Source organism: Suncus etruscus, chromosome 15 (genome assembly GCF_024139225.1).
Source record: "Suncus etruscus isolate mSunEtr1 chromosome 15, mSunEtr1.pri.cur, whole genome shotgun sequence".
Classification (NCBI taxonomy): domain Eukaryota; kingdom Metazoa; phylum Chordata; class Mammalia; order Eulipotyphla; family Soricidae; genus Suncus; species Suncus etruscus.
Window position 1 is genome coordinate 49,119,103 of NC_064862.1, and position 24,366 is coordinate 49,143,468.

Here is a 24,366-nt window from a genome sequence, read left to right on the forward strand (position 1 = left end):
TCTAGGGTTGTGACCTGATGGGAGAAGCAGAAATAGCCCCTGCAGTGACCCAAAGCATATGGAATTGTGCTAAGGGGATCCAGTACCACACCCATTATTAAGTGTACACTTCCCAACAAATCCATGGGTTATTGGAAAAATAACAGTCCTCACTTCCCATAAGTCCCAACCCAAAAAATTTCATTAGAAGAAAGCCAGCAGCAGAGCCATAAATATTAATGGCTGTAAGGGAAAGCTAGATGGGAGCAAGCTGCATGGAGCAGGTGTTCATATCCCTCCATCCCAGTGTCTGCACCAGCAACGTCATCCTTTGGCCTTCTTGAGCTCCCTGACAGGCCATTTTTCATGATTTTCCCATTTCTGGCCAAACACAAACTTTTTAATTAAATGCACCATATTATTCCAGATGTTTGTTTACTTGTTCCAAAAAAAAACCTTGTGAAATCTACATGAAGGGGGGTTGGGGGGAACCTGCTGTAGGAGTGAAGTTTCTACCAGAGATAGAAACAAAAAGGATGGAGGACCAAAAACTGGAAGGTAAAGGCTAGGCAGAATAATCTAGAAGAGCACTTCTCCATTGGGGACTGATCTCTAGGAGTGCTCAGGATAATTCAAGTGATCCACAGGTGAAAAAAAATCATACACAGGAGACCATAGGAATATAGGGGACCAACTAGTGGAATAGAGGAGGTGGGAGCACAGGAAGGAAACAAGGTCAGAAGGGGGTAAATGTAGGAAATAGGTGAAAACATTCATTCAGACCAAAAGAATTGGCTACAGTTCTAAGAATCAAACATAGTGGGTATTAGTCAAGGTTTTGTGCCATCTGTAGCCATACTTGGGGTTATATTCGGTGTTGAGGATCTAACCAGGGACATAACCACTATGCAAGGCAAGTATGTCACCTCCTGTATTTTCTCTTCGCCCCAGTAATTTGTAAAAATAATGTAGCTCACCATGCTCCAAAGACTGAAATGAGAGCAAATATTTGTGACAGCTTTGACTGCATATTGTTATGTGTGTTGATAGTGACACAAGCTACAACTTCATTCATCTGGATAGTCTTCCCTCTCATAGGCAAGATTATAATCAAGCATAACTCATAGGGGCAACTCCTAGAAGAGATCCAGACCCAAAAGAAGGGGGAACAGGCAGAAACCCGCAACTTCCCATACACCATGCCCACTTCTTGGTACCCTTAATATAGGGTAAACTGACATTAAGGCAGTTGACTCTATCCTACCAGTTCATCAAATGTGAGAATATTTTACCATTAGCTGACAATACTCTCAAAGTTTTGACTTCAAAAGCCAGTTTTACAAACACTTTGACTAACATGGGGAGGTAAATAATCTATCGTCCATATACCCTGATGCCTTTGTCAGAGTCACTATGCAGCCAATTTATAAACAAACTCCAACAGCATCACTGGAGAGGCCTTAAAAGTTCTTGCACATTCTACCATCCCCACTGTCCTCCTACACTGCTATGGAGCTGGGAGTTGTTTCCTAAATTATGTTTGGGAAACCCACTGGCTGAAAGCAGTATGTCTGGAGTCACATGGTTAGGGGTCAAGAAAATGAAATTTTCTGAGGCCTGAGCAATAGGACAGCAGATAGGACATGGACAACTGGGCTCAATCATCAACAACCCAAATAGTCCCTCTGCATCTGACCAGGAGCTATCCCTGGCTAAATCCTGAGCACTACTCATTGTGACCCAAAACCAAACAAAATTGAAAGCTTCTAAAATCAGAATAAATTCCTTTCAGTGCCACCCTGATGTAATACCTTGGGGTTTAGACTCTGCTTCCTATTCCCTCTACACACTTCTTACACAGTTTAACTATTTAAGTGGAGTTTATAATAGTTTATAGCTAATCAAGGCCTGCCAGGATATGGATTTATCCAGGATAAGTAGCTTAATGCTCAGGTTTTCAAAACAAGGTCCCTTCTCCATTCTGTTCTATTTTCACCCAGGGTCAGAATTATTCATTTCCCTGTTCTAGAATGCTCTTCTTTTATCCTCCGCCTTCCTAGGCAGCTCATACTCTGTAAAGCACAAGGCCAATAGCCTTCAAAGATTTATGCCATGCCTAGTCCAATCATTTCTATGCCCATCTTTTCTCAACAGAACATATGGCTGTCGTCAAACAAATCAGCCCTTAATGACTTACTACAAAATTAAGTTTTGCTTCAGTGCTGGAGCCTCCTCAATTGAACCCCAAATTCCAGGAGGGCAGATTTCAGGGTCTCGATTCCTGAATTCTCCACAAAGCCTAACATATATTTTGTATGCCATGAATTTAAAAGAAGGGGATGCTGCTGGAGTTATTTTGGGGGTGATCATTATTTCAGGGTGATCATTATTTCAAATATTTCATACTTGACTCATGGCCGTGTCTCAGTTCTGCCTTTGCAATGGGAAAGATCAGAATCTCATGACTAAAATTTCAGAACTGTTCGAATTTTCAAGTTGATTTCAGACCTCCTCCATTTCTTTAAGGTAGATGGAGATGTTAATCTCAGCTTTTTAAATTAGGAGTGTCCACTGACAAAAGGCTATCTCCTACCTACTCTTCATCCTTCATAATTTGAGCTTATAACTCTTTGGAGTGTGGAGGAGGTGCACTTTTAATTTTCACACCTTGCTTTACAGAAGAACAAAATTCACAGCCCCTCTATGTCTATAAGCAAGCCACAATTTTGCCCAAAGAATAGAAATAAAGCAATCTTGGAGGCTGTAAGTAAAGTAAAAAAATCATCCTTGGAGAAAAAGGATGGGAATGGACCCCTATGGATTTCAAATGCTTCCAGGAGGTTGCTCCAAGCTCTTGGCTACAGTCCATACCAGACTTGGTAATAGGCGAGCAGACTCATCCATCTTCAGATTCTACTTGGCTTACTCCTCCATCACTGCCACACAGTCCCAGACAGCACGTGCACGCATGCACATCTATCTATATATATGCGGAAGTTTTAATCTACACTACCCTCCATTCCAATTCACCCAGCACTGCTCAGTAGAGAGAGAAGTTATTGACCCTGCAAAGCAGCAGGGAGATGAATTTGATGACCCACACTAGAGTTTTTAAACCATTTCGGCAAGGCCTAGAATCAAAGGAAAGTACAATTTATTCAGCACTTAGTAAAGTCCTTTTACTTTAGAACAGAGCACACGCACTGAAAATAGACTCCCACTGCCACGCAGATAAAATAAACCTGTCAACCACTACTGTCAAATCTCTAGTCACCTCGCTTAAATAAAGGAAACGTTAGCATCTCTCAGCCTCTGAGAATCCCACCAACATTATTAGCCCATAAATGCATTATGAAGGAAAGAAAACGAAAGTAATGGGTTCTGTTGAACATGTCATCAGAGGAAAGTATTTTACATAATTAGAAAATGCTAATATTAGCTCTGCAGAAGGAACCAACACACTGTTCACTGCACACAGTCGGGAAAAACTGTGGCAGGAAGTCTAAAAAGGGGAGTTTGGACCATGTGTTTAATTGGCAGGACCCGAAGGAATGAGTCCTTGTCAGTAAAAAGGCCTTCTTTGACCATTGCCTATTTCATATCCTTTTGCTCTTTTAATTATGACTTTCTCTCTGTCACTGTCTTTCACTTACTCACCCACTCACTCACTCACACACAGATACACACAACACACACACACACACACACACACACATCAATACACTTTTCATGGGTTAAACAGATCTGTCATACTGCCATCTTAAATTAGTGCTTTTTCTAAAGAGTCAACTGATAATCAGCACCACTAAAGACAAATACATATTTCCTGAAAGATAAAAGACAATGGTAAGAATATGCCCCCTATATCTAGGGTATGAACCCAGGTGAAACTTACCAAGTAATTTCCTCAGAACTTTCAGATTGCTTATTTTATCTTTTTAAATGGTTAAAAGAACTAACAAGCCATTGGTAAAAGGATTACTAAAATTTTGAAGCTAGTCTACGCAGGCTCAGAGAAATAGTACAGGGGTCTGTCTAGCATGTCGTTGTCTCTAGTTTGTTTTTTGGCACTCCAGAGCTGAGCACATAGTCAGGGGGTAAACCCTGAGCACTGCCAGAAATGGCACCCAACCAAAAAAAAAAAAAAAACAACAGATAATGATGTAAATGAACCTATGTTCCTTGAGACTTTGCAATTATTCTGCATAAATTGTGTATATGATGATCAAATTCACTTAATTTTTATATTACCTAGGAATTAATATGGCATAATGATAGGAATATTAGGGGGAAAATTGGCATTGCATGAAAGAAGTCACTAACCTCCAACTCATAAACTAAAATAAATTCTGATAAATAGTTTAGTTCTCAAATAGCCATGTCTGCCCTCCTAGAAATATTCTGCTTGTTAACATGCAGTTTGTCTGACCAAAAGCATCCCATCTGAACATCTTTGTCTGTCCTGCCACTTTTTCACATCATGCCATCATTTAATTTTCCTCTTCTTGATTTTACTTTGATTTATGGAAACACTTGAAGCAAAATGCTCTGTTATTTATGGCTTCTGTGCAGATGTATTTCACAAGCTCGATGGCTAAAACTTGAAGAAACAGAACTAGAAAGTCTTCCCCCACCCCCTTTTCCTCTCCTACTTTTCCTCCTCTTATGGAGTCCACACACATTGAGCAGCTTTACGGAGATATACAGAAAAATCAATTACTGCACATAAAATGCAACTCACATTAAGGAAACTGCAAACGATAACTATTTATGATAAGTTGCTATGTAAATTATGCTCTGGCAGTTCCAGCGATCATTTTCAAACACAAATAGACCAGGCCCTTGACTGGAGAAGTGGATGAGCACCTAACAACTGTGTCAATACAAATAATGGTGAGATTGCCAAGGACTGGAGGAGTAGGCTGGCTCTACCTGTCTAATAAATCCTCACTCTAGGTCCCTCTTGTTTCTTATTTTTTTTTCTTCTATACCCTTAAAGTTCAACATATATAGCAAGTTCATTGTGGTACCTCTTCAAGACTTTTTTTTAAACCAGGAAAAAATATTCAGGAATGTTTACCTGGTTTGATCTGAAATTACACGGGTTCAAGGAGAAAGGCCATATTGGAAGACTCTCAATGGTAGCTGTCAAAGTTGCAGCACCTCCTCTGGAGTGTTTGTTTGTTCTGGTTTTTAATTTTGTTTCTTTGGGTCACACCCAGCTGTACTTAGGGCTTACTCCAGGCTTTTGGTTCAGGGATCACTCCTAGCAGGGCTCGCGTGACCATATAGAGTGCCAGGGATCAAACTATGCTATCTCTCCAAGCCCCGGACTCTTTGTGTTAACTATATACCATGACCACCTTCTTTTAAGATTTTGTTTGTTTTGCAGTTCATATATGAAAACTATAGCTCTCAGAATTCTCCTGTGCAAGGATCGTGATTAGAATTGGTCTAAGAAAAGACACCAAGAGGGGAGTGGGATTAGAAAATTCAGAGGGGGAACAGGGAAATGGATTGGTGTCCTAGTCTTTGAAATGGTTTGCAAGTAAATCTGCAATAGCAAAGGAGATTCCTAAGTTTTCTGGAGAGGCACAAAGATATTTTGGGAAGCTCCATAATTTCTAGCCTCAGTGTTAAAGCTGAGATTAGATGGCAGCTTTACTGATCCTATGAAATTCTTCCTTTTGTCCAGTGAAACTTTACTAATCTGAGTATGCAGTACATCTTCCTTTTTATTTGTCTGAGTTCAGGCTGATACCACAACATTTCACAATTTGCTTTCTTACATTTCTCTATTGTTGAGTTTATAACTTAAAAAAGGTGTAGTGAGCCTTTATATTTTTTTATCTTTTTTGGGTAATGCCCAGTTATGTTCAAGGATACTCCTGGTGCTGTGCTCAGAGATCACTCTTGGCAGTCTGGGGTACAAGGAATCACACTTGGGTTGGCTGCATGCAAGACAAATGCTTTGCCCAAGGTACCATCACTCTGGTCCAAGGTTTGATTGTTTTCCCTTGTTTCTGTTACTAAATGATTCACTATTCCCCCAGAAACTCTTGGTATCTCTCTTAAATGGAATTAACAGTGTTTAATTGCATATTGGGTTCTCTAAAGTAAAAATTGTCAATTTTTGCCAGTCAACTCCCTTTAGATCTTATTTCATTCATGTGCCTTTCACCCTCATTCTACTGGTTGGCACCCTAATTATGTAGCCTGAATCCCTACTTACTTGAATATCACTGGTGACTGCCTTAGAATATTCCAAGGCCCCAGAAGAGAACACATACCTTCCTTTTGAGAAGTACTGTTCTTTTTTATTTTTTGAAAAGCATTGTTATTAAAAACAACATTGTGTAAGATTAAAATAGTACCATTTTCTCCAAAAGGCACAGTAGTCTAAACAAAGTCCATTTCTAACAACTACCCAATAAGCAATAGCTATGAGAGGTATGCAGAGGTATGTCTTGTGCACATGAAGAAATTTAAAAAGACATTTTTTCAGTACATATTTCAATTGGATGTTTTATTACATGGAAACCCACTGGTGCAATAGAATGCACTTTGTCTCTAGGAAGGTACTAAGTTTACAGTCTATACAGTGACTGCTTCCACATGCCATTTTCACCACTATGTTCCAGAATCATGTTCAGACCTAAGGCAGAAGTTTCATAAAGATTTCAGATGGACCATTCTAAGGCCACATATTTACTTAAAACCAGTTCTTAAGAATCTCTATTCTAAGAAAATAATTCCAGCAGTTCCTTTTTAAGTTCTCTTATTGCCCCTTCCTATCACCAGCAGCCCGAAGTTTGAAATACTCTTAAAATAATTATTTCCTTGAAAGCAATAGTATATGACTAAATTTTATCTGGACATTGAATAACTCTGATTTCATTTGAAATAATTATTTGAGATTTTGTAATCAGAGATTAAATTGCATAAGGCTGCCCCCCCCAAAGGAAGATAAGTCTCATTTCTAAAATGTAATCAAGTTACCTTTCAGAGGTACTACTCCATAACTGTTTTTTTCTTTGGTTGCTATTAGTTATTTATCACTACTAAAGAAACATTTCTTATTAAGAAGGAAGACCTAAACTATTAAGAACATAAGGAGTTTAGTTTATTTCATCTCTTTCAAACAAAGCAGACTAAGAACAATTGCATTTACAAAAATAGAAACCGTAAATACCCAAGAAGGGGAAGACTCAATAAAGATCAGAAAAACTTTTGTGAAGGAAACCAAAAGAACTGCGCTTCTTTGTACCTATAATGTATGAATGACCTGCAAGTTAAAGATAAAACAATTGAGTCTCCTATTTCCCAGCCATTATCCTAGGCCCAGGCTGGTTTTGTTTTGCATTTGAATATATAGTTCTTAGGTCATGAATATTGGTCCTATCACAGTTGACATTGGAAGTTACATCAAAGGACAAGTAAAGGGAAAATGGCATGAAGAGAAAAATTGCAATTTCCACATGAACTACTGCCCACCAGTTTGTGTAGTTGTTGGTGCGGAAGGAAAAGAGATTGGGAACTGGATGAATCAAAAATTATTTGCAAATAGAACTTCCACTAAGAGTTTTTAGATAAACTTGCAGGCATCGTGGGGGACTGATTTGATTTGCCTTCACAGTAGGAAAGTACTTCTATACATAAGTGACTATAACCTATTTCCATAAATACATTAGCAAATTACATTCAAATTGCTTGGTGATATATATGCTCAGAAACTTCAAATTGTTTCTTAGCTGTATGGTTAAAAATACAATCAGGCATTTTTTATAGATGCTAAAATTTATAAATATGGTCCTCTCCATTTGAATGAACTTCACCATATAATTCATTTCTAACTGAGATACACCAGTCTTATCTTGTCCCTACATCATAAAAATCCAAAAATAACCCAGTCATAATGAATTTCTTTGGTTATTTAATTGGCCCTGAGAAGACCAGGAAACAAAGGACTGAAGAAATCACCACTGTTTGAAGACATACACTTGCTTTTTTCAATATTCAAGTGCTTCATATTTTAATATGCAGCATATATAATGGAATAAGGAATACATGGACTTTTTTAAAAGTAAAAGTCAAGTTTTATTTGGAGGTAATGAGAAGGAATGGGAAAGGATAGAAAGAGAGTTATGAGTAACCTGATCAAGAGAGTGTGGGCTTCTCCAAAGGCAGAGAACCTGGTACATAACCCAGCATACAAGCATGAAAGTCCACATTTCAAGAGGAGAGATGTGAAAGGCATGTGCTCAAAAAGCAAGTACTCCATTTACCCATGTTTTTAAAAGAAAAAAATAAATACAAGAAACCAAAGGCTAAATTCTTAAGAATCTAGTTCTAGGTTAATTTGTTGTTACATTGTTATTTAAGTAGCAGATCCCACAAATTGGTACATAAAATAATATACTTTGACTTTTAAAGGTCATTCAAAGGAGAGCTTTTGTTCCCCTCAAAGAATAACATGTTGGCAGCTAATTATCTACTGTTCCATGAAAAATGGGTTTTCATAAAATCAAAACTTACTGAAATCAATAACATTTAACTAAACTCTAATTGAACCAATACATACTTAAATGTAGAATAGTTTTGCTATGCTAGATACCAACAAGGTATACAGATATATGGAACTCTAGGTTATTGTTTTGTTTTTTTGTTTGTTTGTTTGGGTCGGTTGGTTTTGGGGTCACACCCGGTGGTGTTCAGGGGTTACTCCTGGCTCTGCAATCAGAAATCACTCCTGGCAGGCTTGGGGGACCATATGGAATGCTGGGGATCATACCTGGGTCTGTACTGTGTCAGTAGCATGCAAAGCAGATGCCCTACTACTGTGCTATCTCTCTGGCCTCGGAACCATAGGTTATTTGAATAAATTTACTGCAGAATAGGAATATGCTATTTTCCCAGAGCCCACACATTTTCTTTGAAAGATGGCTCTATCGCATGTTCATCTTTATACTCGTTGCTCTGACTTAGCCATGATGCAGTATAGTGGGATTACAAATCTGCAACAGTATTTAGCATCCCCTATTCCTCCATGAAGAATTTTCTGCTTGGGAAACAAAGCTTAAAGTTTACATTTCCCTTTATCTAAGGTTGCTATACTTTACCATCAAAAGTAGGAGATTCACATTAGGAACTATGGCTGAATTTACAACCCAGAAAAGAAAATGGGGGTAAATAAGGTATACAACACAGTATTTTCCTCCCATAACCAATTTAAAAACAAAACAAAACAAAACAAAACAAACAAACAAAAAAAAACACTACCTAGTCTTTGGGTTAAGATAACAGGTTTCAAATACAACATTTTAAAATTATTTTTTACACATTCTAAATATGTCATTTAAAAAAAAACAATGTTTGGGAGAACTATAATACACTAAACTCATACGTCTATAATCAAAAATTTCAGAGAAAACTGCTCATGAATTGCCAAAAGTGTTGCCAGTGAAATTCCTTTTAGTTATAATGCAGAATTCACTCACTTTTGTAATTACAGATTTCATCAATCGTGTTCCCAAACAATAAAACTTTTACAAATATTAGTGAGTTTCCAAATTTCCTTCCATTATTTCTTCTGGAGATAATGATCTACTTAGCAATTTTAAGTGCTCTAATTTCTTTATTTAAATCAAAAATTTTCACAAAATTATATTATACCATGGATTTATTTGCCCTCCCAGTAGACTGCCACTAAATTCTGTTTAATATGAGTTAAAATCACTAGGTTTGACAGGTATGGTTTTCTCATCAAGGACTTGAAAAGCAATGTGTTCCTTCTAAAGAGCCGAGACAGCAATAATGAGCTCCAAGCTCTGCATAGCCAAGTTCTCCCCTGTGAAATCACTATGAACAATAAAAATCTGGGCTCCTACCTCGATGACTAGTGAGTTCTCTGGAAGCAGAAGGCAGCGGTGTATAGCGATGCTCTGGAGAGGCAGCACTGCTGTCACTTGGAGTCTGATATAAAAGCAAATATCGACATGAAGTTAGTCAGATGCACTAAATCCTTGTGTTCTCAATCTTGTCTCCACAGCATCTCTAGTTGGAGGCAATACTAGGGACCAAGACTTTGGAATCAACAGGGATATTAGCATTGAAGATTCTGGTAATGTGGGGTCAAATACAAGATGGGGTCAAGGGCATCCTCTACATATGAAACAATTCAGCTATGTTTAACCTATAAAGGAAGAGGAGGAAGAGAGGCTGAAGGCCAGAAGTGAGACCTGTATTTTCGTCACAGGCTTTCTTTAAGTAACTGTCACAGATTCAGTGGCATCCCATGAGTAGGCTGAATATTGACCCCCACAATGGCTAGAGAGAACAGGGAAGGTTTACATGACTATATCTAGTGGGCAAAAGAAAGAGAAGCTGCTGTTATAAAATTCAGCAACTGGATGTGACCACATTGAAAGTTTTAGTACCTTATGAGCCTTGCAACTAGGCTTCTCGTTAGGATGAATAAGAGCACTGAGAAACACACAGAAAATTGGGGGAAATGGTTATCAATAACATTACCATTCCAAGGCCTAGAAGAAGATGAAATGAAGCATTATCTTTGAGGATGAATTTGGTTTTTGCTGTTTTCAGGCAATTCCTCATTATGTGTGATAAAACATGATACAGACTTCTAGTTTACTTTAGAAAATCATGAGAAGGGATTGCAAGGCAGGAATAAAGGATTATTTATTACTATGGAGCCAGTTGACACTCAGAACCCATCCTTATACTGTCCCCGTCAGACACAGTGTTACTATTGCAACACTTCTGAAGCAAATATTACATTTTTTTTTGTTTTAATATCCAAAAGAGAACATCTGCTAGGATCAAAATCTGAAGCTTACAACCTTTCCAAGCTTCATGAAAAAGTAAATTTCATTAATGCTATATTTTTCTTTCAGGAATAGGAAATGCATTCTATGGGATATATTTGCCCTGCTAGGAGCAAACTTGCTCCAAAGAGATTATCTACATTATAGGAATCAACACTAAGCAGGAGATTAGACCTACTAGCTCGAAAAACCCTTTAAAACCCGTTTCTGACATTTGAGATGTTTGATTAAGCGGCTTTCAGAGGAGACTTATAGAAAAAAAGTTCTGAATGGAGCAAAGTAAGAAGCTCTGTCATCGAGAAAGAGGCAGATTTTAGGGAGCATTCTTTACTCAGGCCCCAAGGAAATATATAGTGTCTAAAGTTTGATCCAAGGCCACAGGGTCCAGGTAGATCAAGTTCAATCACTGAGGAAACATTTTGAAAATGACCAACTAGCAAGAACATCAGATATTTGGGAAACAATAATATAATATTGCTATAAATTAGGTTATAATTCAAAGACTCTATCATGATGTGTCTCTATTGGCACTCGGTGCACTTTTTTGTTTGTTTGTTTGTTTTGGGGGGGCCACACCCGGTGGTGCTCAGGGGTTACTCCTGGCTGTCTGCTCAGAAATAGCTCCTGGCAGGCACGGGGGACCATATGGGACACCGGGATTCGAACCAACCACCTTTGGTCCTGGATCGGCTGCTTGCAAGGCAAACGCCGCTGTGCTATCTCTCCGGGCCCACTCGGTGCACTTTTAAACCTTTATTTGAGTAATGAGACACAGTAACAGTTAATTACTTATGGTGTCTATTTGATATCAGAGGCAGGAATATACTGGGGGGGGGCAGGAATGGGGTGGGTGGTAGACCTCTACACATTGGCCCTGCTTCCTCCACAAAGGGGTTCTTTCTTTGTTAGTGTTACTGTGAGACCAAATCTAGGGGAGAAAAGCCCCACATTCACAAGCTTTTACATAGCTATATTGTGATTTTTTTCTAAGTACTTTTCATCTCAATTCAGGATGCCGACAATTTGATGACAACTTTTTCTAAATTACTGGGAGAAACTCCACCTTTCAACAATACCTCTGACTGGGCAAACATCAGAGTATTATAACCAAGAGTAAAATAGTTGTTTTTATTTTTGCGTCAAAGCAAAAATAGTGTGGCTTGCATTTGGTCTTGTAGTCATCATTCTATGTCTAGCATTTAATTAAATTTTTTGCTTGCTGTCCATTTATAAGCTCACGTCACAGAAAATACAGAATAGAAACAACTCTGCAAATGATGGCTTTTTTTTTTTTTTTGATAGAACTTCCACTGAGCAACATTTAGGAACACTGCTAAAAAAACAAATTTCTAGCTAAAGTCTTAACATAATATCAAAATGAGGACATAATCTTTTCAGTAATGAGGCATACATTATTCTGATTATTGTTTCAGAGTATGATTCAGGGTCAGAGCCAGGAGTAAGCCCTGAGCATAGCTCTGGGTATGGTCGAAAAACCAAAAAAAAAAAAAAAATATATATATATATATATATATATATATATATAGAGAGAGAGAGAGAGAGAGAGAGTATGATTCAGAGAAGTTCAATTACTATATGAAAGAAATGGACATTAGGATTATAAACGTTCATACTATTCATAAAAATAAATAACTCCCCTTGAGACCAAAACAATATATCTATCTACATACATTATATTGAGAACCTAGTAGAAACATAAATACAAACATTTTTATAATTTGGATTAAAACTATGTCTAAAACACACATTGTGAAATTTGGATAAATATGAATATGCAGGTCAAAAACATTTTCCAATCTTAGATGCCTTGCCAAATATCAACTTTCTCCAAAAGATTGGAATTTTCTATTGTACTGTTTTTTTGGGGGGTGGGCCACACCTAGTGAAGCTCAGGGGTTACTGCTGGCTATGCACTCAGAAATCGCTCCTGACTTGAGAGACTATATGGGACATCATGGATCGAACCCAGGTCCATCGTGGCTCAGCCACGTGCAAGGCAAACACCCTACCACTATGCTATGGCTCCAGCCCCTCCATTGTACTTTTTTTTTTTTTGGAGGGGGCACACCTGGTGATGCTTGGGGCTTACTCCTGGCTCTGCAATCAGAAATCACTCCTGGCTTGAGGGGACCATATGGGACACAAAGCGGATAGAACTGCGGTCCATCCTAGGTCAACCGTGTTAAAGGCAAACGCCCTACTGCTGCGCCACTGCTCTGGACTCTGCAAACAAGTATTATGGAGAATGTAGGGAAGTAAAACATTGTCTCATATTTAGTCAGAAGGATTTTACCACTTTGGAGAGTAATTTAGTAATATCTAATAAAATATTAAAAATTGGTACAGAAACACCAGGGGCATTTCCACTTTGATTTGGAAGGAACATAAAACAATGATATTGCAGCATTATTTAGAATAAAGCAAATTGTAATAATTTAAAAGCCTGTCAATGAGGAAAATACACAAAATAAAATAGTATGATGGAATTATACTTAGTGCTAAGAGCAATATAACAGCATTGAAGAGCAACTAGAATATCTGATTTATAGATCTCAATTTGAACAAGCTTAAAATTTTAATATTAAGTGAAAGTGTAAGTTGTGAAATTTTTAAAAATATATATTACTCTGCAAATATGTAATCCTTTGATATGATGTATACACGGAGACATCTTAAAATTTATAACAGTTAAACATTAAATTCATGAAAATGGTTGCTGCCAGGGACTGAAAACAGGACTGGAACTAATTAATTGGAAGGCAAAAGTTTCAGTTTTACACATGTTGATTTCTTTTATTTAAAGACTTGAAACAAATATGTCAAAATATTAGAAGAAACAAAACTTAGTTACATTGTGTTTACTGAAAGTATTTTTCCACATTTAAAATTTCTCAAAATTAAATATAAAAATTGAAGAAACAAAGCTTATTTCTATTCTATGCTGTTCAAATCATTATTGATAGAAAGTTATAAGGATTTTTATCTAACAATTTTCTCTAACAATCAACCAGTGTTTGTTTGCATGTCATAAATAAATGCTATCTATAGCTGTTTTTTATAGTAAAATATTCCTTAAATATTTATTTTTTTTCTACACCTGCCTAGTAAAGATCGGAGAGATGGATCAACAGATTGAAGCATGTATTTTGCATGCAGAAGACCCATGTTCAATTTCTAGTTCCACTTGGTCCCACAAATATGACAAGGAGTGAACATAAAAACAAAAGCTAGAAACAGTTCCTGAGCCCCAGCAGGTGTAGCTTCAAACAAAGGTTAATAAAACAACAATAAAGCAATCAAGTATATCACTTTCACTAGAAAGAAAATGCTTTATTCTAAGGTTGTAAGTCCTTCTGCTCAAAATGTGTCCAAGTGCAATGGAAGTTTCTCTATTCTCCTCTTACCACAATTGAACAGCTAATCACTTTTAAAATTCACATCGATGAGGTAACAGTCTCTAATCAACTGCACTCTTCATTTTCCAGAATGCAGAAAGGCAGATAGTAGAGCTTTGACAACTTCGCTGGAAAAGATTAAATCGATGGGAGGCTTTCAAAATGAGAATTTCACTCAGTTGGTTATAGAAAACAAATGTCTTTCAAGGGATGTGTAATATTTAAGTCCCTTCCCATTGGGTACATTCCACGAAAACCTGAATTCCAGTGGATATTTCTGAACATCATGGATGGAACATGATACAGCCCGCAGGAGGAAAGAGTTGGCAGGCTTCACAACAAGAAGGGGGGGCCACTACAAAGTTGCTTAATAGCCATAAATCTCCCACTATTTTTCACAAAATACCATCTAAGACCACAGCTCCACAACTCATTCCCCATCACTCAGCTCAAGTGGAGCGCTCTGGCATGCTCACTCACCCTTAAATCATAGACCGCATAAAGTGATCCCGGGTCTGGGAAATTTGTCAGCCTCTTTCAAGTAAAAGCAATCTTCACTTTTCATCACAATTCATTCCCTGAAACTGTGGTATAAAGCTGACTCCTCTAAAAACATTTATTTTCTCTCATAAGAAAAAACATCACTCATTTAGTTATTGAGTACTTAATAACCACCTACTAGATGTCGCATTGTGCGTGGAAAATACCAAGCGAAATAGATGAGGCCCTTAGTTCAATTTCCGAATCAAAGCAAAACAATAACCATGATTAGAACTGATTAACCCTTATCATGAACCCTCCACAGGCTGCATTATTTTCAGAGAACTTTGCTCCTAACCTCTCTATGACACTTGAATACACAGAACAGTCATCCCAGGCTTATGCTTATTTCTTATTCGTACTAACAGATCTTGAAATCAGCCGTATTAACTTTCCAATAGTAACTATAGTATCTACCACTACTTTACCTTTATGCTTTCAGAAACACAGAAATAAGTCAACGCAAGATGGTTATTAAATGACTAAAACATGCTAATAATGTCTCGTATAAAATGGTATATAATAATTTCAATTAGACAATGCATTAAATTCAACAAAATATTGCAAAAATGTTGGCCAAATTAGCAGCATATGAGTGGTTCAAAGAACTTGCCGGCTCTTTCAGGGTTGTTAGACAAAGAACCAATCTGAAGCAAGAGGGTTGCTGACTGTTCACAAGTGAAGAAACTTGACTTCTGTGTGAAGCCAAACAGAAAGCTCAGAAAGCAGGTGAATTGCATCGGGAATGACTGACAGTTTTTAGAACAGAAACAACTACCCTATTTTCCAGAGCCAGGAGCCAATAAATTGGGAGAAAAACAGAAATTTAAGGTAAGATAAGGAGGAAGAAGAGTTAAAGCCCAGAAGGCAAGAATCCAAAGAGGCATGAGTAATCCTTGAGCACAAAGCTAAGAATAGCCGCTGGGTGTGACCTAGCATCCCAATTAAAACGTACTTTCCATCAAAAATGGAAAATATCCTCTATATCCCTACACAGATATGAAACAATGCATTGTCCACCAAATGGATCTTACTTTCCAACCTAAATGAGGATGAGAAGCGGGGGGGAGGGGGGGAAGCAAAGGTAGGAATCAAAATGAAACAAGGGAAAGAAAGTAAAAGCGTGGAACAGAAGCTAATATTTCTTTAACGAATTTTAATTTTAATGGCTTTCTGATGGAAGAGTGTGTCCTATGAGTATATACATTTGAAAATGAGAAAACTGAGTCATGGAAAGAGTAAAATCCATAATGTCCTTAATCTATGAAGTCCTAGAAACCAAATCATCCTGACTCCCAAAGCCTGTTACTTCCCTTGTGACCCATTCTTTTTTAGTTAGTTAGAACCTCACTCTTGTCTTACATATAGAACCTCTACTCTCTTTTTTCCAGTCTTTTCTGAAATGCTTATCCTGACCCTTTTTTGACTTTGTCTCACACCACTGTTAGCAAGGCTTTATCTGGTGCCATCTCTAGGACAGTCAACCTTGAGAGTACAGGGGAAAGATCATAATTTGCAGCAAATGCTTTGCAAATGCTTCGATTTCAATCACTAAGAAATGCTCATCCAATGAGATGGAATAATAGTAGGATGTGTGATTATGAAATCAGGGCATCCTCCTGTAAACAAATAATAAATATTCCCAGAGAAGTACGATGGGCACATGCCAAGATTTCACTAATTAATAATCTTTGCAAAAGATTGTTGGACATTTAAAACATAAAACATAACCAGATATAATATATCTTTCAACTAATAAGTGTATCTATGGTAGATTATCAAGTATTAATTACTCTCAAGGATTTTATATGCATTATTTCACATAACTGTCCAATAGCCTTAAAGATAATAATAAAGGACCAGTATTATTAATTTATAGATAGAAAACTTAGATATATAGAGGGTTAATAACTTTACCAAGAGCATTCAGCTAGTCTGTGAGGCATTATGCCCAACATAGCTTATTTTATAACTTGAATTCAAACCAGTGTACAATAAGTTTCATTTCTAAATGTATTTCACAAAAAATTAAATAATCCTTTATGGATCATTACAGATACTGACAAAGGTAATACATGTGCAGAAATATATTATTTAAATTTATTAAAATGCATTATATTTCATGACCTGGTATATAAGTAAAATTATAACCTCGTAAAGGAATATATGATGTAGATATACAAATGTATCAGATCTCTCAGGCCATTTGGTATAAGTAGTAATTGTTTGGAGCCAACCAGCATTAATTCACAATAACCAAGTTAATTTTTTTTTTTTGGTTTTTGGGCCACACCCGGCGGTGCTCAGGGGTTACTCCTGGCTGTCTGCTCAGAAATAGCTCCTGGAAGGCACGGGGAACCATATGGGACACCGGGATTCGAACCAACCACCTTTGGTACTGGATCAGCTGCTTGCAAGGCAAACACCACTGTGCTCTCTCTCCGGGCCCTAACCAAGTTAATTTTCACAAATTTTGTGTTACCACTGTCCAAACAAGTGGAAGCAGAGATAAATAAATGTGATTACATTAAACTGAGAAGTTTCTGCACTTCAAAGGAGACAACGACTTGGGTAAAAAGGTCACCCACTAAATGGGAGAAACTATTCACCCAATACCCATCAAATAAGGGGCTAATATCTAAGATAGACAAGGTACTAACAGAACTTAACAAGACAAAAAAAAACCCATCTAACTCTATCAAAAAATGGGGAGAGTAGACATTTCCTCAAAGAAGTACAGATGACTAAAGGCACATGAAAAATTGTTCCACGTCATTAATAATCAAGGAGATGCAAATCAAAAAGATGAGATATCTCATGCCACAGAGACTGGCACACATCATATAAAGAACAATAACAACCACTACTGGCATGAATGTGGGGGAAATGAAATTCTCATTCACTTCTGTGGAATGCCATCTAGTCCAGCCTTTCTGGAAAGCAATATGAATATCCCTCATAAAACTGAACATTGAGCTCCCATATGATCCAGCCATAACACTACTAGGGATATACCTAGGAACACAAAAACACAATATAACAATGCCCTCTTCACTCCTATGTTCATAACAGCACTATTTATAATAGCTAAAATTTGGAAACAACCCAAATGCCTGACAACAGATGAGTGGCTAAATAAATTGGTAAATCTACACAATGAAATACTATACAAATGTTAGAAAAATGAAGTCACAAAATTTGCCTATACATGGATTTATATGGAGATTATTATATTGAATGGAATAAGTCAGAGGGAGAGAGATAAACACAGAATCTCATTCATCTGTGAGATTTAAGAAAAATAAAAAAAACAGTATAGTAATAATACTCAGACACAATAGAGATGAGAGTCAAAAGGACCAGCCTATATTATGAAGCTTACTACAACGAGTGGTAAGTGCAGTTAAAGAAATAACTACACTAATAACTACTGTGGCAATGATAGAGAGAGAAATGTGTTGCCTGTCTTAAAGACAGGCATGGGACAGGGGAGAAGGAAAATGGGAGACATTGGTGGCAGTAAATTTGCACTGGTGAAAGTGGTGTGCATTTTATGCTAAAACCTAATTATGGGGCCAGAGCAGTGGCGCAGTGGTAGGGCTTTTTTCCTTGCACACAGCTGACCTGAATTGACCTCAGTTTGATCCTCCGGTGTCTCATATGGTCCACCATATGAAAATGATTTCTGAGCGCATAGCCAGTTGTAACCCCTGAGAGTCACCAGGTGTGGCCCAAAAACCAAAAAAACAAAAAAAGAAAAAAAAACCTAATTATGAATATGTTTATAACCATGGTGCTTATTTAAAGAAATTATTGAAATAAAAGAAAGAACTATAAAATACATCAGAGATTCTTTAATTGTTCTGAGTGTCAACCTCTAAAATCATTTTAAGAAATGAGTTTACTTTCCAGAACAATAGACACATATATTCAAATATTTTTTCATAAAATTTATTTTTTAAATAATATCTATAATTAAACACCGTGATTACAAACATGATTGTAGTTGGGTTTCAGTCATAAAAAGAACATCCCCCCTTCACCAGTGCAACCTTCCCATCACCAATGCCCCATATCCTCCTTCCCCCAACTCCCACTTGTATATCAAGACAGACATTCTACATCCCTAACTCACTGACATTGTTAATTTTTTCATATTACTTCATGATTTTTATAAGCCTTAGATGACATACCTAGAAGACAATGTGCTTTTTATTTTTGGGGGTCACACCTGGTGGCACTCAGGGGTTACTCCTGGCTCTGTGCTCAGAAGTCTCTCCTGGTAGGTTCCGGAGACAATATGGGATGCCAGGATTTGAACCGGGATCTGTCCTGTGTTGGCCACATGCAAGGTAAATGCCTTACTGCTATGCTATCGCTCCAGCCCCACAATGTGCTCTTTAAATCCTATTGAGTCTCTTAATTTTATGAACAATTTTAAGGTCTAAGAAAAAGGAATTTTATGTTCTACATAGTATTTAGGGTGCTCAATTTTGATCATGATTCACTTTATATCCCAAATTCACATCTGTAAGTTCAGCTATGCTTTAAGTATGGAAAATACTACTACTACTAAAAAGAGGGGTAAAATGTTCTTCTGGTCCTGTTGTTTCTTCTTGCTTGTAAACAAGAATTTTCGGGGCCGGTGAGGTGGCGCTAGAGGTAAGGTATCTGCCTTGCAAGCGCTAGCCAAGGAAGGACCGCAGTTCAATCCCCCGGCGTCCCATATGGTCCTCCCAAGCCAGGGGCAATTTCTGAGCACTTAGCCAGGAGTAACCCCTGAGCATCAAATGGGTGTGGCCTCAAAAACCAAACAAAAAAAAGAATATTCATTAAGCATATTTAACAACAGCAACAAAGATTAGCGTTTTAAGTCATATATACATCCATGTGCTCTGATTCTAGAATAATTGTGGTGAAAATATAGATCCTGAGAAATCCTGTGAACAGTCACTGAAAGAGATTTTTTTACTAAAAACAAAGCAAAACAAACACACAAAAAAATGTGTTGTTAAACGTGGCCATTAGTTAAAATTAAATTTATAGGAAATCCTGGCACAGTGATGGATGGGCAGAAATACCAGATTCTCCTCTCTGCATTTTTAACTAATTGATTAATAAAGTAGAATCTCTTTAAAAGACTCAGAGAGCTGGAGGGCATGGAAACATCAAGGAGAGCAGAAATTACTTGATATTACATCAGCTCCAAGCTGGTGTCTCCAGAACATGTTGGCTTTAAGCTGGAGAGATTCAGAGGGGAGGCAGAATCATCCCCGTACCTGTGCTATGTGGAGTGTCAGGGATCAGCAGATGGTTACTGAGACTCCTGGCAGGCTCCCTTAAGTAATAGCTAAACTATGTGCAAGACTCTGGAGAAAGGGCTATTTTACGGCCTAGAAATGTAAAGTCAAAGCTAATTAAGCTTCAAGGATTGTGTGTGACTTATTTACAACTTGGATATCTCCTAGTTTTCTCTTTACTCTGCCAGTGTACTGACCAAGATTTAGAATCAGGCTCCATCTGGTTTGATGACCTTGGCCAAATCACTTAAATTCTTGAATTCACACTCTCCTCCATTGTAAAATGGTCTTGATAATAACACTCATGATAATGAAGAGAACCATTTAAAAAAAAATAACACTTCTTTGTGTGACTTTGCATCTGGGACTATGCTGGAGAAGTGCCATCTATTAATTTAGTCAATGTTCAACACCAGATTCACAGAGCAGTTCTCACTCCTGCATATGTCCTAAATTGAGACCAACTGAAGATTAGCAAACTTAATGAGTCTGACCCCAAGTCTCATTTTGGTTCTTGGATTTCAAATATTTTGAGCCAACTGTGATAGTTTGCTCTTTGATGGTCACTGTCTTGCCCATTATACTACTAGAGGGTTTGTCCTTCCCCAAAAGGGGGAGTTTAAATAAACTCAGAGACAAAGATCTTAGGATTGTTCATAAAATATTGACTATGAATTATTTTTATTTCCTGCTCATTCTGTACAACATATTATCTCTTCAACTACTAAGTTAAAGTTCCTTAAGAGGGAATATTTATTATATGAACAGACTCCACTCCTCACTTGCCAAACAGAAATCACTACTGAGATCCCTTCTGAGGGAAAAGAAAAGAAACCTAGCATGATTTAGCCTACTTATAATATGAGTTCATCTATAGATTTGTCACATTGTTGGACTAGTATGGTTATAGTTATTAAATGACTACATATGGCATTTCTCATCTGGGCTTGGAGGAGTCTAATAGAAATACTATTAGATAATGGTAGTCCCACATGTTTGATTTATTTTGGATTAGAAAGAAGGAACTTGCCTCATGTGTCTCTCTTCCTCTCAGGGGGGTGTTTTCATTCTCCAGGGCTGTGGGGGTAAGCCCTGTCCTTGGAACCAAAGGAGTTTTTCAAAATGAGATGGAGCTAGTTCGGTCAAGTGAGTCAGATCTGCTGTCAGTTGCCTTTCTCAAATACATCAGGCCCTCTTGCTTGTAAAAATAAATTGATACCAGTTCAAGAAATTTATTAGGAGATGACAGGTTGGTTCATAATGGAAATATGGAGAAAACCTCATCCTTCAAAACTGACAGTTGATCCATCATGGCTTAGTTCCTGAGATAGAAGCAGACACTGTCACATACAATCCACTGAGGACATGTCTTCTTGGATTCTCTTCTGACAGGAACTCTGAAATAATCCAGAAGAAGGAAAGATCTTGTGCTGCCCTACATATGCTCAGCCATAAATTTTTAGCATTAGCAGAAGAAACATGTGGCCAAGGAAATGAAAAAATATGGGAAATGGGGAAGCCTGGAATTTTCCAACAGCCCCTTCTTTTCTCTAGGGGGTGATGAACTGGGACAAGGTTCAGTGAGGGTTAGAGCACTGCTGAGGAACACCAATGCCCTGTTATGCCAACAGGTGGCAGGGCACCACTAGGGACACAATATAGTTGAATCTACTGAGGTTAGGGTCCGGGTCACCTTGTCCAGTTAACTTTGCAATAGTGCTTCATTTCTGTGCTTGTTATATGAATTGATAAACTTGTGACAATTTAGGAGGGTCATTTTAATTAGGGATAAATGCAAGGCTATTTGTGAGATCACAAGAGGACTGATCGTTGCAGGCTTAATGAGGTGACCTACCCAACCCTGCACGAAGTAATTGTGTGTTGTATTAAAAATAAGTATTAGAAAATATCATCGTGGTGGCAAATGAGAATGAAAGTAACATGGTATTAATGGGGGAAAAATCACTGCCCCTTTTTTGGGATCTTAAAATATTTATGTTCTCAACTTGCATTCTTTAGAAATTTGCTGAGTGCTTTTAAAACTAGAGAACTTTTTAATGGGATGCGTGCATTAAAAATAATTTTTAAGCAAAAATAGCAAGTCATAAACATGAAAAAACTAAACAGGGCAAGTACAGGGCCTTAACTTTATAAATCACTCCTAATATTAGGAAAAAATACATGGAAAATTTTACTTACATATAAATAACATGCCAAAAATCTTGTTTGATGTAGTTTATACCTGATTAGAATATCAGTGAAAAATCAACACCCCAAATAAATTGTGGTTTATTGCATGTACTGTGTAATAAAGATATGAATAAGATTATGCACATACTTGCTTGCTTAAATACAGAGTGAAATTATAGAATTTTGATTCAATCCCCCCAAAATTCCCAAAAGACAGTAGCAAAATAAGTGACATTTCAATGAAATCCTTATTCATCTGTAACTATAATAAAACATAATATACCAGTCTCCAATTCTTAAAAACTACTTTCTCTCAAAGAGGCACATGAATTTCTCATTGCATTTGCAGCCAATTGTCCCCATTCCCAGTCTCAAAAAAAAAATAAAAACCTAAAACGCTGTTAACTTTCTATGTCCAAATTAACTAGATGTGCTCCTGTTTGCCGTCTATATAAGTGTATGCCAGCATAACTACATTTATCCAGAGTTCATTTCAATATGAGTGGAAAAGGAACCATTTTCAGCTTAATGAATAGCACAAGTATCTGCCTTTTAAGCAAAAAAAAAAAAAAAACCAAACAAACAAACAAAAAAAATTTGACCTTCACCTTGATGGATCTTTCAGAAGGCACATTTTCAAACTATTGAGGCTATGAATATAACTTCCCCAAATTATTGTGACAGGAGAAACCCCATATCACAGGTATAGCAGCTTAGAAATGAAACTCAGGCCTAACAAAATGGCAGTTTCAAAGAGGGTTAAAAAGAAAGCAGGTAAGATGCAGGAAAAAGCAAAAATTCTCCTTGGAGTCCTTCGTACGCAAGAGAAGAGTCCCGTAAATCAGCTACAATTCTCCGACTTCTTTGTTAACTGCCATTTTTGTTTCCAAATCATCCTAAATTGGAGAGTTAAAAGCCGAGAATTAGCATTACTAATTCCAAAAAATTATATATATATAACTCCAAGAGGACATCTGATATTTCTTCCTTATTAAAGATGATGGAGTGTAATTGATGGAGCTGGTACGTGGCCAATTTCAACTTTTTGGAAAAGGCCGTTTAATGTGCAGACATTATTTTTGGACTACCAAACGCCAGAAAATAATGAGCTGGCATTCAGCTTTGGTGAATAAGACCCTGAATTTTCATCTAAAAGCAGTTTTGAGTTATTGCCCTAGATAAGGTATAACTGTGCAAGGGAATTTTATCCATGTTTCTCCCATGAATCATAAATGAGGAGAAAAATTACAGTCTAAATTTCACTTAAAAGGAATAAAGTCTTTTCATGTCATACATGATTTATCCAAATGATCTCATTTTAAGGGTACTGTGGTGTATCTTGATTAATCACATTAGGGAGTGTGATGAATGGCCTCTTTAATGTAATACAGGATTTATTGGCAACATCCTGACTTGAACCAGAAGGGTAAGATGGAAAATAGACGATAGAGAATGCAGATAGGGTGTTGGTGATGCTCTGACTTGCTGGGAAAGTATCTTGGGCATCTCTGTTTGAGGCAGTTTCACCACTACCTGTTAGAGAACAGCGAACATGTTCTGCTCAGGAACTTGGGTACCACTAGGAGTATAGTGAAACTTTCTAACTTGTTGCAATGAAATAAATGTAAGATCCCTCTCTCTGCTGGGTCACGAAGAGACAATGTGACATCCAAGATTTCTTGAAGGAAGACGTGGCCACTGTGTTGGAAGAGCTCAGTGCTTTGTCTCCCTGGGCCCTATTTCAATATCCTCTTCACATTTCACTTTAATATCCTAAATGTCTTTTTTCCTTAAACCTTCTCTAGTCTGCTCCCACTAATTTCCTCTAAGGCTGACAGATCAGAGGCTTTCTTCGAACTGTGCCTTTTAGAGCGGCCGAGCCCTCCTCGTAATCCTGCTGCTTGTCTGCAATTAATCCTTCCAGTTGCCACATTATTAACACCACCACCCACAGACAGAGAAAGCCCAGACCCACTGGACACTGGCTCCTGCATGAGGCTTCAAAGATGCCAATCACGCCCTCATCACAAAGGTGCCCGCTGTCAGCATCAGACGCTTCCATCCTGTCCTCCCCGCTGATCAAACATTCTTCCTCAG

The 24,366-nt window shown here is 37.5% G+C and overlaps 1 protein-coding gene across 1 annotated transcript in view; it reads right to left on the reverse strand.

The window, feature by feature from the left end:
* The window catches only part of LRMDA (leucine rich melanocyte differentiation associated), a gene marked incomplete at its 5' end in the record, with an annotated part of 468,042 nt that overhangs the window by 187,741 nt on the left and 255,935 nt on the right, over nt 1-24,366 (reverse strand). The window contains one exon of the mRNA XM_049788099.1: nt 9,867-9,951. Coding sequence (XP_049644056.1) covers nt 9,867-9,951 — 85 coding nt within the window. The remainder of the gene's footprint in view (nt 1-9,866; nt 9,952-24,366) is intronic.